Source organism: Otolemur garnettii, unplaced genomic scaffold (genome assembly GCF_000181295.1).
Source record: "Otolemur garnettii isolate 467f Iridium unplaced genomic scaffold, OtoGar3 scaffold00043, whole genome shotgun sequence".
In the NCBI taxonomy this organism is placed as follows: Eukaryota; Metazoa; Chordata; class Mammalia; order Primates; family Galagidae; genus Otolemur; species Otolemur garnettii.
In genome coordinates, this window is record NW_003852438.1 from 9,264,993 (window position 1) to 9,281,341 (window position 16,349).

The following is a 16,349-nucleotide window of genomic DNA, read 5'->3' on the forward strand; positions in this document are numbered from 1 at the left end:
ACACATACATACATAAAATGTAGTAGCATGCATTTTTTGATATACAAATGGGTTTTTTATTCATTTTCTGAATCTATTTCCATAATCTTTGGGATGAATCATGAAGACAAAATTAAATACTAGCTATTTTTCACTCTATTTGTTTATTTTTAGTTATTTTCGCTATGTAATAGTTGTATATCTTTAGAGTATCCATGTAATGATTTGATGCAGGAATATGGTTTGAATTTTAAGAAAATCAAAAAAACACATTTATACTTAGGTACTTAGGTCAAGGTTAAAGGTAGTTATTGTGTTTAGCAAAACTAAGATTGTGATCAACAGAACAATGAGAAAAGAAATTATCTCATTAATAGTGATATTTAGTCTGTTATATCATGAACTTTCCATAACATCCAAGAAAATTCTACATTTTTACTACATTATACATATATTATTGTAAGTCAATTATACATTATAATAATATAAATTCATATACATTACATGGAATGATTAATGAAAACCCCAAGAAATAAAAATATAGAAATATTTTACGTAGTAGGAATAATAATGCATGAATTAACATACTATTCACCAAGGTTATACAAATTAAGATTGGTAGAAAACAATCAGATATGTTTAAAACAAAAATTAGGGATTCAGTAGCTTTAAAAAGAATATGTGTAAATAAAATAATACCAAGTTATCTAGAAACCCAGAGAAATATATATATATATTTTTTTTTTATTAAATGATAGCTGTATACATTAATGCAAACATGGGGTACAGTGTAGTGTTTTCATATACATTCTGAAATACTTTCATCAAGCTGGTTCACATAAATTTCATGTCATTTGCATAGTCATTGTGTCAAAACATTTACATTCTAGTTCTAGAAAAGTTCACTTGTGCCCTTGTTAGACAGAAATATAGGTGAGAAATATATTTTAAAAATTTTAATCAAAAAAAAAATATCACTTGTTGTCGTGAACCAGAGTGGTATGGGTGAGGAATGAAGAAAATACAGCACAAGAAAAGACAAAAGATGGGATTGGGAGGGCTGACTGAGCTGATGGCTGCAGGTAGCACCAAATCACAAAATCAGCTTTACTTTATAGCATCTGTATAGAGTTGTCATGGGCAAGTAGCATAGACAATATGGGGAAATAGCATAAATAAAAACATAATTTTGGACTTACATTACAATAGGAAAACATAAATGACTTTAATAAAGACAAATCATCTTGTTAATGGTTTCTACTCAACTTTGTGAACATATGACAAAAAGTAAGAAGGGAAAGATCATGAGGAGCTCAGTATAGTTGACAAAACAGAGGAAGAACTATATGACTCAGTGATTTCTACTCAAGAAACATATGATCAGAAGCAACAAGGCAAAGTTCATAAGACTCTCTGCACAGTTAAATATCAAAGGAAGAGCTACAGAACTTGTGGTGGAGGGAGCATGAGGAGAGGAAAATGGCTATGTTGGGAATAGAGGAGAAGCAGATGGGGGTTCATTCCCTGAATGTACCCTATGTTGTGGGGGCCCTGCTGTCTCACATCCTGTTCTCTACAACTTGTGTGGAATTTTTCATATCATGACTAGTATATTAAAAAGAGTAATACAAAAATTAAATAAAGCTCTTTGAAGAATGATTGCTTGGAAATTCTGAAAATTGAACAAGACAAAGAGCTTATTTTCTAGTGTGTGTAAATAAATGATTTTATAAAGAAATTATAAACACTAACTATGGAAAATTGCAATATCAATAACAAGAACTGCAACTAGTGCTCAAATCATTTCATATGTACTTAAAATCAAAAGATTTAGCATCTTAGTATATTTGTACAAGAAAGAAATTTGAGACAATTGTAAGTGTATTGAAGAACAAAGGAAGATAAAATATATGAGGGCTAATTTTTGTTTTTCTGTATTTGTTTGTTTTATTTCTACCATATAGAATTGAGGCATTGTTAATGGCTTATGGGAATGTTATTTATTTTAGTGTTAATCTAATGCAGTTGAAAAGTATACAAATAGTCAGATGGATTAAAAAAAACTAAAGGAAAATGAGCAAAAAAGTTAAAAAATATATATAAAATAGAACTTATAAGGAATGAATTAATACCATGTATAACAAATTACTTGAGGTATTAGCTAAATTCAGAAATTAAAATATATTAAATATTTAACAACCAATTTGGATAAAGTGTTTGAAAGCTGGATCATAGATTGCCACAAATCAAATTAGAGAAATTTCATTTTAACAAACTGATGAGCCTCCTATAATACACTAAGTAGGAATTCCTCAACTCTGGACAAGAGAACCTCAGCACTCCCATAAACATGAGTGAACAGGAGGACAAGCTCAATTGAATGAACTTGAAGTTGCTTTGTAAAACATTTGAACACATGTAAGTTTTTGAATATGGAACTTTCTGCAGCTGAGAATGAAAATGATACCTTTTCTGACTTGTGACATTAGGTTTTGTTTTCTGTAGATTTGGAGAGAAAAAGAAAAAAAATGAAGAACCAATCAATGGACATGGAGTTCATTCTGCTTGGACTGACAGATGACCCTCTGCTACAAATTGTGATTTTCCTTTTTCTGTTTTTTAATTATATCTTGAGTCTGATGGGGAACTCAATCATCATCCTTCTCACTCTGCTCTATCCCAATCTCAAGACACCAATGTATTTCTTCCTTCGGAATTTCTCCTTCTTAGAAATTTCATTCACAACAGCCTGCATCCCACGATTCTTGATAAGTATTATGACTGGAAACAAAACAATTTCCTATAATGGTTGTGCAACTCAGTTATTCTTTTTTTTTTTATTAGGAGTCACAGAATTTTACCTTCTGGCTGCCATGTCCTATGACCGCTATGTCGCTATCTGCAAGCCCCTGCATTATCCAATCATTATGAGTCCCAAAGCATGCTACCAGCTTGTCCTCAGCTCTTGGGTAACTGGATTCCTAGTCATCTTTCCCCCTTTGGTCTTGGGACTCAAGCTGGATTTCTGTTCTTCCAGGACTATTGATCACTTTTTATGTGACTCTTCTCCCATTCTGCAGATCTCTTGCACAGATACACATATCATAGAATTGATGACATTTATCTTGGCTGTGCTGACACTTGTCATCACATTGTTGTTAATAGTACTCTCCTATACATGCATCATCAAGACCATTCTAAAATTCCCATCTGCTCAACAACGAACAAAGGCCTTTTCCACTTGTTCCTCACACATGGTGGTTGTCTCTATTACTTATGGGAGTTGTATCTGTATGTATATGAAGCCATCAGCAAAGGAAAGGGTGACCTTAACTAAAGGAGTAGCTGTGCTCAATACCTCTGTTGCCCCTTTACTCAACCCCTTCATTTACACCCTAAGGAACCAGCAGGTGAAAAAAGCTCTCAAAGTTATGCTTCAGAGATTTTGTTATTGTCAAGACAAAGACACAACATTTGGATATAAATAACGTGCTATTGGAATGTAGATGCAAAAATTGAATACAGTCTTCAGTTATATTAGTTCAAATCCACTTGGGTATTTTTATATCTTATTAGGTTTACTAAATCTCCTCTATACTCTTCAGCCTTCTATGTTCTTCTCTTATGAGTACATATTTCTACTTTATAGCAATTAACTGCCTTCTTCAATCCAAAATGTTAAATTCTGTCTTTGCCTAGAAATATCTCTTTTCATAAATGACAGTTGTATGCACTAAATGCTTGGAACAAGTGAACCTTGCTAGATATAGTTACATGAAATATTTCAATATGTGTGTTAATTAATAAGTGTTGCATCTGCTCTTAAGTATTTTGCTTGGCTGGAACTGTCAGTGATGAACATATAACCTCATAATTATTATATGTAATGTAATAGATGCTATGACAGAAAAGAGGTAGAAAATCTTAATTTTAAATATCAAAGTAACCTTTCAAGAGAATTAACCTCTTATTGTGCTTATATAGTGCTTATTACAAGTGTGTTGTCATCAGATGTATGAAATATGCAAATAAATTAGAACCTACAGAATAGATTTCACTTGAAGAGTTGCACGAGATAAGGCATTGAGTCTAATTACTTGTATTTATTCTACCGTCTCTGAAGCCTGTTAGCATTAATATTCCATAAAAGAAATTAAAGGCATAATTTACTTATACAACTGGGTTTGGGAATCATCACATATATTTATGTAATGATTATGTAATGATTTAGGTAATAATAATATTTAAAATAATTTTAAATTAAAAGACTGCTAATCAATTCCACTTGTCAATTTTCACCAAATTAATTAAGTATATCTGACATACGATAGCACACAATCATTTTAAAACAATGCATTTGGGCAAATATTCACACTCCTGTAACAATAAAAGTAGAGAACATTTACATCTTCCTAAATAGTCTTCCTATCCTCTTTCCAGTTACTCTTCTATCCCAACCCCACCTCCATCTGGTTTTTTTAGCCTTCTTATTCAATTTAGCTCCCTTATATATGAAGTTTCTGACCATTATAGATGCTTTTAGCCACCACATGTTAATTTCAGATTTTCTGAAATTTCTGATAGGAGAAAGCACATTGTGTGAAATGTATGTCTGGCTGATTTTGTTCAGCATAGTATTTTTGAGGTTCACTCATGTTATTTCCTGTATCCATAGTTCATTCCTTTTGGTGATATGATTTAGCAGAATATCTAATGTCCATTTGTCATACCCAACTTTCTCTCCCTTATTCCTTATTTCTCTTCCTTATTCCTTCAGTCTCTGAGGAATATCTTCACATAACTCAATCATTTACTTTGATCAGTGTGAAAAGCGATTACATTCCATATACTGAGATGCTAGTCCCTAAAGGCCTCTATCCTCCTATAACATTCTTTAAAAATATTCTGTCTGATGAAAGGGAATTAATTTGAAGGGGTGGTTCTACTATACCTTGGTGACTCTACTCCAAGGCAATGATGGCTCAGAAATGGTACCTAGAGGGAAAGTGGAAGGACACACATGAATAAACTCATTCACTATTTGTTCATTTTAGAGGACCATTACAGGCCCAAATTAAATCCTACTCTTTTTATGTCGCAGGCTCCAAGAATCAACATTATTTTGAAGAACTAGAGGAGTAAAAGTTTGAGCAGTAGAGAGACCGTTGAGGAAAATAACATTAGAGATTTCAGATTTAAGCCTGAAAAAAATGGTTCAGAAAAACTTAGTCAGTGGGAAATGACAGTGACTTTCAGTAATTCTGGGAAAGTGCTCACCAATACTCTTAGCAGGAGAACGGGCAGTTCTCATATAATTAATGAGAAGTTCCTATGGATCTCACTTTGCTTTCCAAACTGATCACAAACACCTCTGGAGAATAATGGCCTCTGTATCTCTTCCGCTTTCCAAATTTTGCATTGGATGTTGGCATTGACAAACTTTAAATTAGAACCACACTAAGAAGGGGACTCTGAGACAAGGACTCCCAGTTAAGGCTCTGCACTTAAGAGACAACTAAGGTCATATGTTATGTTGAGTTGGCAACAAAGGATTCAATGCAGATTCCTTCCTTCCTTCCTTGCCATACTTTGTCACCCTCAGTAGAGTGTGGTGGTATCATAGCTCACAACAATCTCAAAATCATGGGCTCAAGTGATCCTCTTTCCTCAGCCTCCCAAGTAGCTGGGACTACAGGTGCCTGTCACAATGCCCATCCAGACAGTGTTTTCTGTTTTTAATAGAGATGGGGTTTCATTCTTGCTCAGTCTGGTCTTGAACTCCTGGGCTCAAGCAATCCACCAGCCTTGGCATCTCAGAGTGCTAAGATTATACATGTGAGCCACTATGCTCAGGCCCAGATTCTTTTAAAATTAATACATGGTCACAGAAATTGCAATACATCGCTTCCATCACTGGCTGTACCCTAAAGAGTGATGTGGTTGTTAGGGACAGCTTAGGAGAACTGAGATGCATTTTTTTAACCTTCTTATTCAATTTAGCCCCCTTATATATGAAGTTTCTGACCATTATCGATGCTTAAATACATGAAATCCATTCATGTTATTTGAACCTGGTTAGAAAGCATGGTTCTACAGGGCAAAGTTAATGGGGTTCTGGTGAAGAAAAGAATAGGTGGTATAAAAGCAAAAAAATATATAGGAAAACATATTATTACTAAAGTTATTTAATTTTCCCATGAAGCATTCTTTTCACCATTAAGTTAACTTTATCTGCATAAAATGTTTGACTTTATAACTAACTTAAGAAAAGTTGACTCAAACTGTTTGCAATTTGACAAAAATTCTGTTTCTAGAATATCTCAGATTCTCTTCTGAAGACCTTTATCTGTGTGTTAGGTTACTGCGAAATGCAATTGTGTGTAATATTTGTTTTATCTTTCCAAATATCATATTGATCATTTAATTTATTCTTTTTTTCTTGCCTCAACTTCCTTGCATGTAACTTATCCTTTACATGTGAACTCTATTTGGTTGTTTCAAAAATCTAATATGTAGGTAAATTTATTAATCATTTAATATAGGTCAAAGAGTATAATTTCTTCTTTTCCCTTTGTATTCAAAAATAATTATCAATACCTTTTCAAAACACAGAAGCATATTCATGTTTAACTCCTTAGAATGCAGAGCACCTTTTCCCCCTCTGGTTCTATAGTTTGTAAATGGATAATGGCAAATGCAAAAGAAAGACACTCTAGGTGTAAGCTATCATGAGAAATGATTAGTTGATGTAATTTTTCACTCATTTAAAGTAAATCATCAGTAATCTGGTGTTGTGTGATGTTCTTTCTCGCAAGGAGAGAAGGACAGCTTGGCCGCGGGTGCAAGCTCGCTCCTAGAATTGTTTGAAAGGAAGAAACGACTACACACTCTTAGGTGGCATGTAGCAAAATGTCTTTATTTTCTACTCCCTTTTATCCAGAGCTAGTCAGGTACACCACATTGATCAATAATCCTAACATCCTCATTTCTTATCTTAAACTATAGAAAAGAAAGAAAGAAAGTCCAGGAACGTGAGATAGCCATCATAAGATTAGCCTAAAGAAAGAAAGTCCGGGAAAGTAAGACGACCATCTTGAGCTAGCCTCAGGCTATTGCTCTTGGAAGATCTAGAAGAACAATACATTATCTGACTTGTATTGTTGAAGTTAAAGGTTAGGATAAACAGAGGAGTAAAACCTTTCTCTTCTATGTACTCAATTAAATTTCCGAGAAACTGGCTTCATGACTGTTTTCTTATGGTTTTGGAGACCCTGCTGTTACGATGGAGTATTTTACTCAACATCATTACGATGGAGTTTTTCTTTTTACTCACATCAACCTTTGAGTCATGTCCTCTGCACAGATGGGCCATTTCAACCCTTATCTGACAGGCTGACTTGACTGCACAGTCGGGGTTACCTGCAAGAGGTTTTTACGCCTGGTTTGCAGGCCCCCACCATGTTTTCCCAGGTCGCTTAGGGCCTCAACAAAAGCACATAATACTCACAAGTCTTTTCGCTCAGTTCTGGAATTAAAAGAGCACATCTCATTTAAATTTTGTGGGGGTTTACCCCACAATCTGGTTAACTGTGTAATACCAGCAGGGTGCATTATAAGAACTTTCAATTCTGAAACTCTGCTAGCCTTAAACTTCCTTTTGTATTCCTATGTATTCATTCCTGGTCTTTCTTCTCCTAAACTGAAAGAGAAAAAATAACTAATTTTGTATTTTACTAATGTACACTACTTGGTAGGACAAGCTAGACTCAAGGTATGTATATTAATTGTCTGAAGTAGCCTTCCAGTCTTTGATCTATAACTCATTCTCCACATTTGTGTGAAAAACACTTTCTAAAATATAAATGAATCATGACACTATTCTGCTAAGAAATTTTTGATGATTTTCTCTTGCTTCCAAAATAATATCAAGCCCCTCAAATATTTACGTAATTCTCTTGTGAGTCTTCAATGGTAGTAATAAGCTCAGAAGTATTACTAAGGCTAAAAAGATGCCTTAGATTTATTATTTGCTGGCTTTTTTTTTTTTGCAGTTTTTGACTGGGGCTGGGTTTGAAAACGCCATCTCTGGCATATGGGGCCAATACCCTACTCCTTTGATCCTTTGAGCCACAGGCGCTGCCCAGATTTATTGTTAATGAGGAGGATACTTCATGGTTTTCTACTTGGTCCTGAGTATATCTTTTTTGAATATATCTTTCTAAATATATGCACAGGGAAATTTTGCACATGGACTAGCATCACTGAAATACAAATTAGCACATATTGATGACTTTTCAATAAATCTTCTTCCAACCTAATTATCTTCCACTATTTTAAGTGAACACTCTGGTATTCTATAGACATTGTAATTAAAATTTGCTCAGCAATTAAGTCAAACAATTCCTGAAACACCATATTTCTCTATCTTCACTGGACAGTTTTCCTGGGAAAGCACCACACATGCTCTGAGGAAGACCAGAAGGAAATTGAGGTATTAATATCAGTGTATGACCCCTCCTCAAAAGGATTATCCTTTCTTTGTGGGTTCTGGTTCTAGGAAATGGCTGAAATTTGTAATTAGATCAGAAACTCTAACTTCATTATAGTGGTGGAATCATTCTTTCAGTGTCCTACACTTCTTTCAATTATATGGACCAATTAGGACCTTAATGGGCTTCCTGTTGATTTTAGTCCTAGGAGTTGGTTAGTTACTTCTAAAGTGTATTAGAGCTAACCACTGTATTAGCAGTGTATTAATCAGTGTATTAGTTCAGTAACCACTTTAGCTCTACTAACCAATCAGTAACCACACCCAACTTGCCATCATCAGTCAGGTGCTATAACAAAACTTCTGCCTTCCCATGATCCATCATCTCCAAGAAAATCAGGGAACTTATTTCAGAAAGGCTTCATTTCAGAATAGTGGTTACAACACTTTTTAAAGTTGCTTGCAAACCCCTTTGTGTATATGAATATGTCAAAATTTCAGAGAAGGCATTTTCCTGTGGGATTTCTCTAGTTACATAGTAAAGGGACAAGTAAGTGAGTTGTATATGATAAAACTGCTTCATGTCACCATTACCCTACATCTTTAGATTTATTTTTCTTCATTAAAGAAAGTATTTTGGCCAATTCTTCAATTAGGATAAATATTCATGAGCCCAAGTTATAGTTACTGAATAGAACAAAAAAAACAGCCTCCATCAAAAGTTTGTTTTTCCATTAAATCCACAATCACTAGAAATATATTAATAAACTCATCCAGATGTAAAGTTAGATTTACTTTCTCTTTGGACTATTACCCTAAGAGTCTCTTGTCCATATATTTCCTAGGCATTTGTCAGTATAAATTTGTAAATTATTACTAAATACATTTAGGACAGTCAGAGAAATACCATGGTTTGCTGTCTATAAGTCAAACTAGTAACTTAAAGCCACAAATTTGTCATATTCCTTCTTTAAGATCCTCAGTGTGGCTGGAAATTGCCTTCCCTCATTACAGCGTGTGTTGTGTTTGTCTTCCACGTATTTATCATATTGCTCTCTATACCCTCCGTTCAGTTTGAGGAAGGCCATCTTTCAATATAAGCTTTTCTCAAGTGATTTTTGGATGGATGCCATAGATTCATAATATTCTATCATTCTTGGTCATAGCACTGGCTTTAGTAACTAATTCCAAATTCCCCTGCTTCAGACTCAGTTTCATGCAACAATGTGGGAGGTGCAATTCTCCCTGGTGTTTCCACACATCCTGTATTAGCCCTTGATCTGTACTATTTTTACAAAGTGTTTTATATATCTATCCTTCAGTTTTGAAAGATAGAAATAATGTTTCCCTTAAGGGCAGAAAGGGTATTGTTTTTTCTCATTAGGATTATTAAAAAAAAATCTCCCAATGTGGCAAGGTTGGGCAAATTTTCTAAAATAGTGGAGGTTTACAAAGCTCAGGGATTTTCAGCTGGAATGTGAAATGGAATGTGTCTGCAACATCCACATGGGCCCTCTCTGCAATGTTCCTCCTGGAGAAGGGGAGGCAAGGGGAACTGATGCAAATGCAGAGCTCATGGCACCTGCTGTGCCCTGAGTCATAACATCTACTATGTCTGGCCCAAGAGATCCAGGCCTTTTGGCAGCATCTGTGAATCTGTGTCTGGCTAACGTATTGAACAGCTTCCCGTTCTTGATAATTTTGGAGAAGAGATATGGGAACAGAGATGATTTTCAGAAAGATGAAGGCATGAGAGTATTCTGTGGGGAAGGTCAGAGATATAAAGGACTCCCCAGATTCCAGTAAATTTTTATGCCCAATTGGTAAGTGAGGAGTTTCAGAGTTCCCCAATATTTTACCTGTTAACAAGATGGAGCGCCAGGAGGTGGGGTTGGAACTGGCCACCTGAGAGTACGTTTAGTTGTTACTCCTTACAATGTAAGAAGAAGGATCATAAATACCCCAAACCTGGTAGAGTGCTTTGGAAGTTATGAAAACATAATTTATTTGACCTACAAGCAGACATTTGGCTGTTTATAAAGAAAATAAATGAGTTAGGGATTTTCAGTTATGACTCAGATTAGTAAAGCTCTACTGTGTCATGCTGAATTCCTGTACTGATTTCCCTGGAGATAAAGTTTAGGGTTGTTTATTTTAAATAAATATTTTGGTAAATAATATTCCTGGATCTCATATTCTCCTGTTAATTTTTCATAATCTTCGGGCATTTTCCCTCAGGGAACAGAAAGCATAAAAACTCCATGGGATTAAGCATTATTGATGTTATATGGAACTGTGGGTAATACTAATAAGACAAGGATTCAATAACAAATACACAAATTATAATAGAAGAGAAAGTTAATACACTGACTGCAATGAAATAGCTAATCAAAGCATAGGTGAGAGAAACACTCACGGATTGTGGACTAGAGTGAGATTCATTCAGTAGTATTAGGGCATCATCATGGTGCTTGGTTCAAGCACAGATGATTGTGACAGAATAAATCTGTGTGGATTTGTTTTAAAGGGTTTTTTTTTGTTTTTAACATAAATGTTCATATTTTGAAGGTTTTTTTGGCAGATTGCCTTAGTACTTAAAAAGATAAAAAGAATTAATATTTAACAAAATAAAAGGTTATGTGCCTTGTCGAATATATTGTAACTCATGTTTGTTCTATTTTTACCATCAAAATATTAACCTTTCTTTTTCCAACTTCTAAAATTTTGATTTCGGGAAAATGATGAAAAAAGACAAATGGAAGTTGATAGTAATTTAGAATAGAAATGGTTTTTCATTTTAAAAACTTTCTGATATTCACAATACCTAACACAAGTAAACAAAGTTGCATCAGAAACCTAATTTCCAATGGCTTCATAATGTAAAGCTTATTATTTTTACAGTGCATGTTAGGACAGTTGATGTGCATGACTTTTGAAGTTGGAAAAGACATGATTTGACGTGACAAAATTCTAGATTTCTACAGTGGTTGCCATTGAGGAAATTTGTTTAAATCTAGAATATTTTGTGACAGATTGCTCTACAAGTATCTCAATGTGAAAGTAATGTCCAGGGAAAAGTGATAGTCATTTCTTTTCAGTTATGATGTCTATATTATTAACATATGGCTCTTACAGCAAAACTCTATTTCTTGTTTGTAATGAAGCCAGGCGTGCGCCCTTCAGTCTGTTTCTGTTCAGGATGTTTCTTCTCTGAGGAACACCTTGTCTCGTTTCTTCATCTCCTTCTAAGACCATCTTAAAATCCAAATTTCTTCCTGTAAACTTCTCTAGAAATTACTGGAAACTTTTTTTGTTTTTATGTGTTAATTATTTGTTTGTAAATGGACATTCTTCCTTCCAGGTATGGTTTAGAGGTGGTACATGTTGCCTTAATATCATCATAAACTTTGCCTTATACGGACAAAGCTATGCATACCCCAAATACAATTATTTTATCTGTTTGAGGATGAAAATACCCATGAAGAAAATTTCCCTTAAAGATATCATTAACCTTTTTTTTCTTAAGAAATGCATTATATTCTGCCATAAAATTGCTGGTGGAAAATATTGCACCTTTAAGAAAATAACTTGGAAAAACATGGTTTTTTTAGTTTCAATCCCCAATCTCCTCTAGCTGTGCAAATCAACAAACTTCTTTCTTAATCTCACCATCTCTGTTAATATATGCTGAATTTAAAAATTATTATGTATAAGAACATCTCTTTAATTGCATATTAACTACATATTTGAATATCACATATATGGGTTTGCTATTCCATATATAAGAATATATATAGGAAAGAAGATAAAGGGAAATCTATGGTTCCTAAAATTTGTATCAGTACTATTCTGTGACTCATTATGCATTTGAATTTGTCAAGTGCTCCACTTCTTTATTTAGGCCACACTGAAGTCAAGATTATTCATGTTTCAATCTCTGTTGCAGATAAAGAACAAAAAATGTTAAGTAGAAGGAATTATCAGCAGAGGAGAAAACTTAATTAATAAACAATTTCCTCCTTATAATTTTTATAAATTTACATATTTTAAACTTTTTTTTTCTGTAGTTATCCTACATCTAACATCCTTCTTAGGTTTCCATATAGCGCTGTCTTTACTTTTTCCATTCCCTACAATTTCTAAACCCATATTTACGTATTTCTCTCTGCTTCTATATTCTTATATCTCACGTTTCCCCTTACCTGGTCCATTCTCCAAACCATAACCTCAGAGGAAAATTGCAGTGGCTTGTTACATGTGCTGACACGATCAGACTGTTCCTGCTAATTTACTATTAGAACATAGTGTGAGCAGCCATGAGGGTAACTTCAGAGATCAAGGTGACAGAAATACTGATAGAAAAGGAATATGAAATGAAATTATTCCCTATGCTTTAATTTCACTTATCTAAAATTCGATCTCTTTGACATGGCAATAAATGAGGTAAGAATGAGGCATTTGGATTTTATTAGTTGACTAAAATTGTAAAGATGTACCAGCCCTGGTTATTGATGATAGCTAGAGGTGTATGTGTGTGTGTGCGTACGACATAATTTATTCACATAAAAGTGATGAACCATTAATACCAAATATATAGATTGCTCCCTGGTAGTAAAGTTTTAATTCTCTATCACAATACTAAGGAAATACGAACTATTATTCTTCCTATATAACCTTCTTTAAAAGGTGAATGAACATGATATCACTCTATCTGAAACGGCACTTTGCTAATTTTAGCTTAGCCACTAATTATTGCTGTTATTTTTACTTAGAAATTATTATTTCTTTTTCTCTTCAGAACTGGTAAAATTCAGAGGACCACAATGGGAAACCGTACAAAAGTGACAGTGTTCATTCTAGCGGGTTTGACGGATAACCCAGAGTTGAAGGTTGTGTTGTTTGTCTTCCTGCTTCTCACCTATGTGCTAAGCGTCACTGGCAATCTGACCATCATCATGCTTACCCTCGTGGATACTCATCTTAAGACTCCCATGTATTTTTTCCTTAGAAATTTTTCCTTCTTAGAAATTTCCTATACTACAACATGCATTCCTAAATTGCTAGTTACTATGGCAACTGGGGACAAAACCATTTCCTATAACAGTTGTGTCACGCAAGTGTTTTTCGCCTTCCTACTTGGAGCGTCTGAATTTTACTTGCTGGCTGCCATGTCCTATGACCGCTATGTTGCCATCTGTAAGCCCCTGCATTACACGACCATCATGAGCAGCAAAATCTGCACACAGCTTGTCCTCAGTTGTTGGCTTGCTGGATTTTTTGTCATCTTTCCACCCCTTCTCTTGGGCCTAAATCTTGACTTCTGTGCCTCCAACATTGTTGATCATTTCTACTGTGACACTACCCCTCTCCTGCAGATCTCCTGCACGGACACACAGCTCCTCGAGAGGATGGGATTTGTCTCTGCCTTAGTGACACTCTTGGTCACACTGATAATGGTGATAATATCATATACTTATATTGCACTGACAATTTTAAAAATCCCTTCAACTAGTCAGAGGAAAAAGGCTTTTTCCACATGTTCTTCTCACATGATTGTGATATCCCTTTCTTATGGCAGCTGCATCTTTATGTACGTTAAACCATCGGTCAAACAAAGAATATCATTTTCAAAAGGAATTTCGGTGCTCAATACCTCTGTGGCTCCAATTTTGAACCCTTTCATTTACACCTTAACAAACCAACAGGTGAAAAGAGCCTTTGTGAATACCATAGACAGGGTTATCTTATCTCTTTCTCAAAGAAATGAACATTCTTTTGCATGCTATAAAATAAGTGAATAAAGAACTCTCAAATGTTATCAATGTATTCAGTAGTAGCCTCTAAGACATAATTTCTTTCTTTGCTTTGCTTTGATAGTTATCTTTGTGTTTTTTCAAACTTTATTTTTTTCCAAAATCTTTGGGCTAATGAACATGATTTTCTTTCTATTCTTTATTAAAAGTAGTTTTTCTTCTCTTACTTCCTTTCCTCTAGATACTGAAAAAACTTGAGCTAAGTTTTTTAATATGTGTATTTTGTCTTTAAGATTTCCATTTATTACAGACTATAAAATATAGTTTTGTTTAAATTACATTTAATGTATCACACAGTGCAGATGTTATTATACTTTTCTTTATTTGTGATCAGTTAAAACAAACTTAAAAACTTATAGTTATTTAAAATTTTGGCACATTGCCAATTTATTGGTAGCTATTCTATTTCAAAAAATTAGAAGAGAATTGTAATTAGTTCTTAACATTGATGCCCATCTTTAAAAATTAATATGTATGTGAGTTCCTTTAAAGTATATTGTGTGGAACTAGTTATTTACTTTCCATTTAAAAGAAGTTATATTTACAAAAGTTACACTATGGTTAAAAAGATATCTTATTGGTTTGTTTTTTAAATTAGTAATGAAATACAACATTTAATTGAAATTTTTATACCCCTCAAGAAACCCTTTAATTCTCTTCGAATATTCTTTAGCTAATTGGAAATGACTTGTGAATGATTATTAAACAAGATCAATGCTAACTCAACATATTTTTTTCAGAAATTGTTTGCCTAATATACATTAGATTTATATATGTGAATAGCATACATGGACTAATTGACATAAATATACACATATACATACATAGATATCCCTTTTATTAGTGAAACCGGGATAGTAGAAGAATAAAATACTTAAGAGATTTTCTAGCTTTAGGTAAGAATCTATTAGTAATTAATTTCTATGTGATGATCAGAACTTAAAAAAATAAAAATAGAAAATATTTTCACAGGGACATATCTTATTTCATGAATTTTTTCATAAATATGTTTGTATTAGGCAATTTTTTTTCTATATCATTTCATTTTTTAAAAGAATAGTCAGACTTTAAACTCAGGAAGGCTTTCTCCTTATTGCAATTGAGGACTTTGGTATCTTTTATCTTTTATCTTAAGACCCAACTCCAGTCATTCCCAACCTGTCTGTTGGAGAACATTAGTTATCATTGCATATTGAGCACCCCCGGGGTGGAGACTAAAGAATATCCATAGTATTATTTTCCCCCATTTGTAAGTGTCCCTGCCATAAGTTCCCATAGTCTTTTGCCTCCTAATACATTATGTTAATACCATTCTTAAGAACATTATCTGTCTTCAGAATGCAGAATTAATCATTCAATTTTGGGCCCAACTTTATTCATAACATTTTATTTTTAGAGTCATTCAATGTCATCTATCCTATAAAAGGCATGCTAATTTTCCAGTTGGTCTAGCCATAAACTAGTTATTTGGAATTAATTTTTTCCAAAATCAATTCTAATACATATGTACTTCTTTACCTGATTATGTATGAAGACATGTTTGTTGATCTATCACATTAATCTTTCAGATTTTATTATTGTAATCAGTTTACCCATGATTAGAAAACCTTTATTTGTTATTCAAAAAAAAATATCAAAACTTGCATGCTTTGTATCAAAAAATATATCTCAAATTTTGGTCATTTAACATTAATATAAAAATACCTTCCCTTCCACATAAAAATACTAATAAAATTTTTAGTGGAAATATACAATATCTTGTTAATTTGAAGGAAAAATGGGGACTGAAGACCCCATTTGTGGCAAAGGAAAATACCTCCAGAAAAGGGGAAGAATAGAGAAATAAACTGAGCAACGCAGAATAAAAACAATTTAGCTAGCTTACTTTCAAAATAATAGTTGAAATTATATCTGGGCAGTTTCTGCTTTTCCTGGAAGCCTGGCCTGTAAGGAATACAGCTTATAAACACCCCTGTTGGGTCTGTAAGCACTTTGAAGAACAATGACTACAGCAGAAGCTGCTTGCAAGGCCTGGGAAGGAATATTAACCAGGCAACAGTTAACAAACA

The 16,349-nt window shown here is 33.8% G+C and overlaps 2 protein-coding genes across 2 annotated transcripts; both read left to right on the top strand.

The window, feature by feature from the left end:
• Positions 1-2,507: 2,507 nt before the first annotated feature.
• On the top strand, positions 2,508-3,467 carry LOC100955863 (olfactory receptor 6C6-like). Its single transcript, XM_003790642.1, has one exon. It carries the CDS (start codon positions 2,508-2,510, stop codon positions 3,465-3,467), a length of 960 nt encoding a protein of 319 aa, XP_003790690.1.
• A 9,823-nt stretch (positions 3,468-13,290) lies between these two features.
• On the top strand, positions 13,291-14,268 carry LOC100956175 (olfactory receptor 6C74-like). The gene has a single exon (XM_003790643.1). It carries the CDS (start codon positions 13,291-13,293, stop codon positions 14,266-14,268), a length of 978 nt encoding a protein of 325 aa, XP_003790691.1.
• Positions 14,269-16,349: the final 2,081 nt, after the last annotated feature.

Coding starts and splice junctions, on each gene's coding strand:
- LOC100955863 (XM_003790642.1), top strand. CDS start 2,508: ATGAAGAACCAATCAATGGACATGGAGTTCATTCTGCTTGGACTGACA.
- LOC100956175 (XM_003790643.1), top strand. CDS start 13,291: ATGGGAAACCGTACAAAAGTGACAGTGTTCATTCTAGCGGGTTTGACG.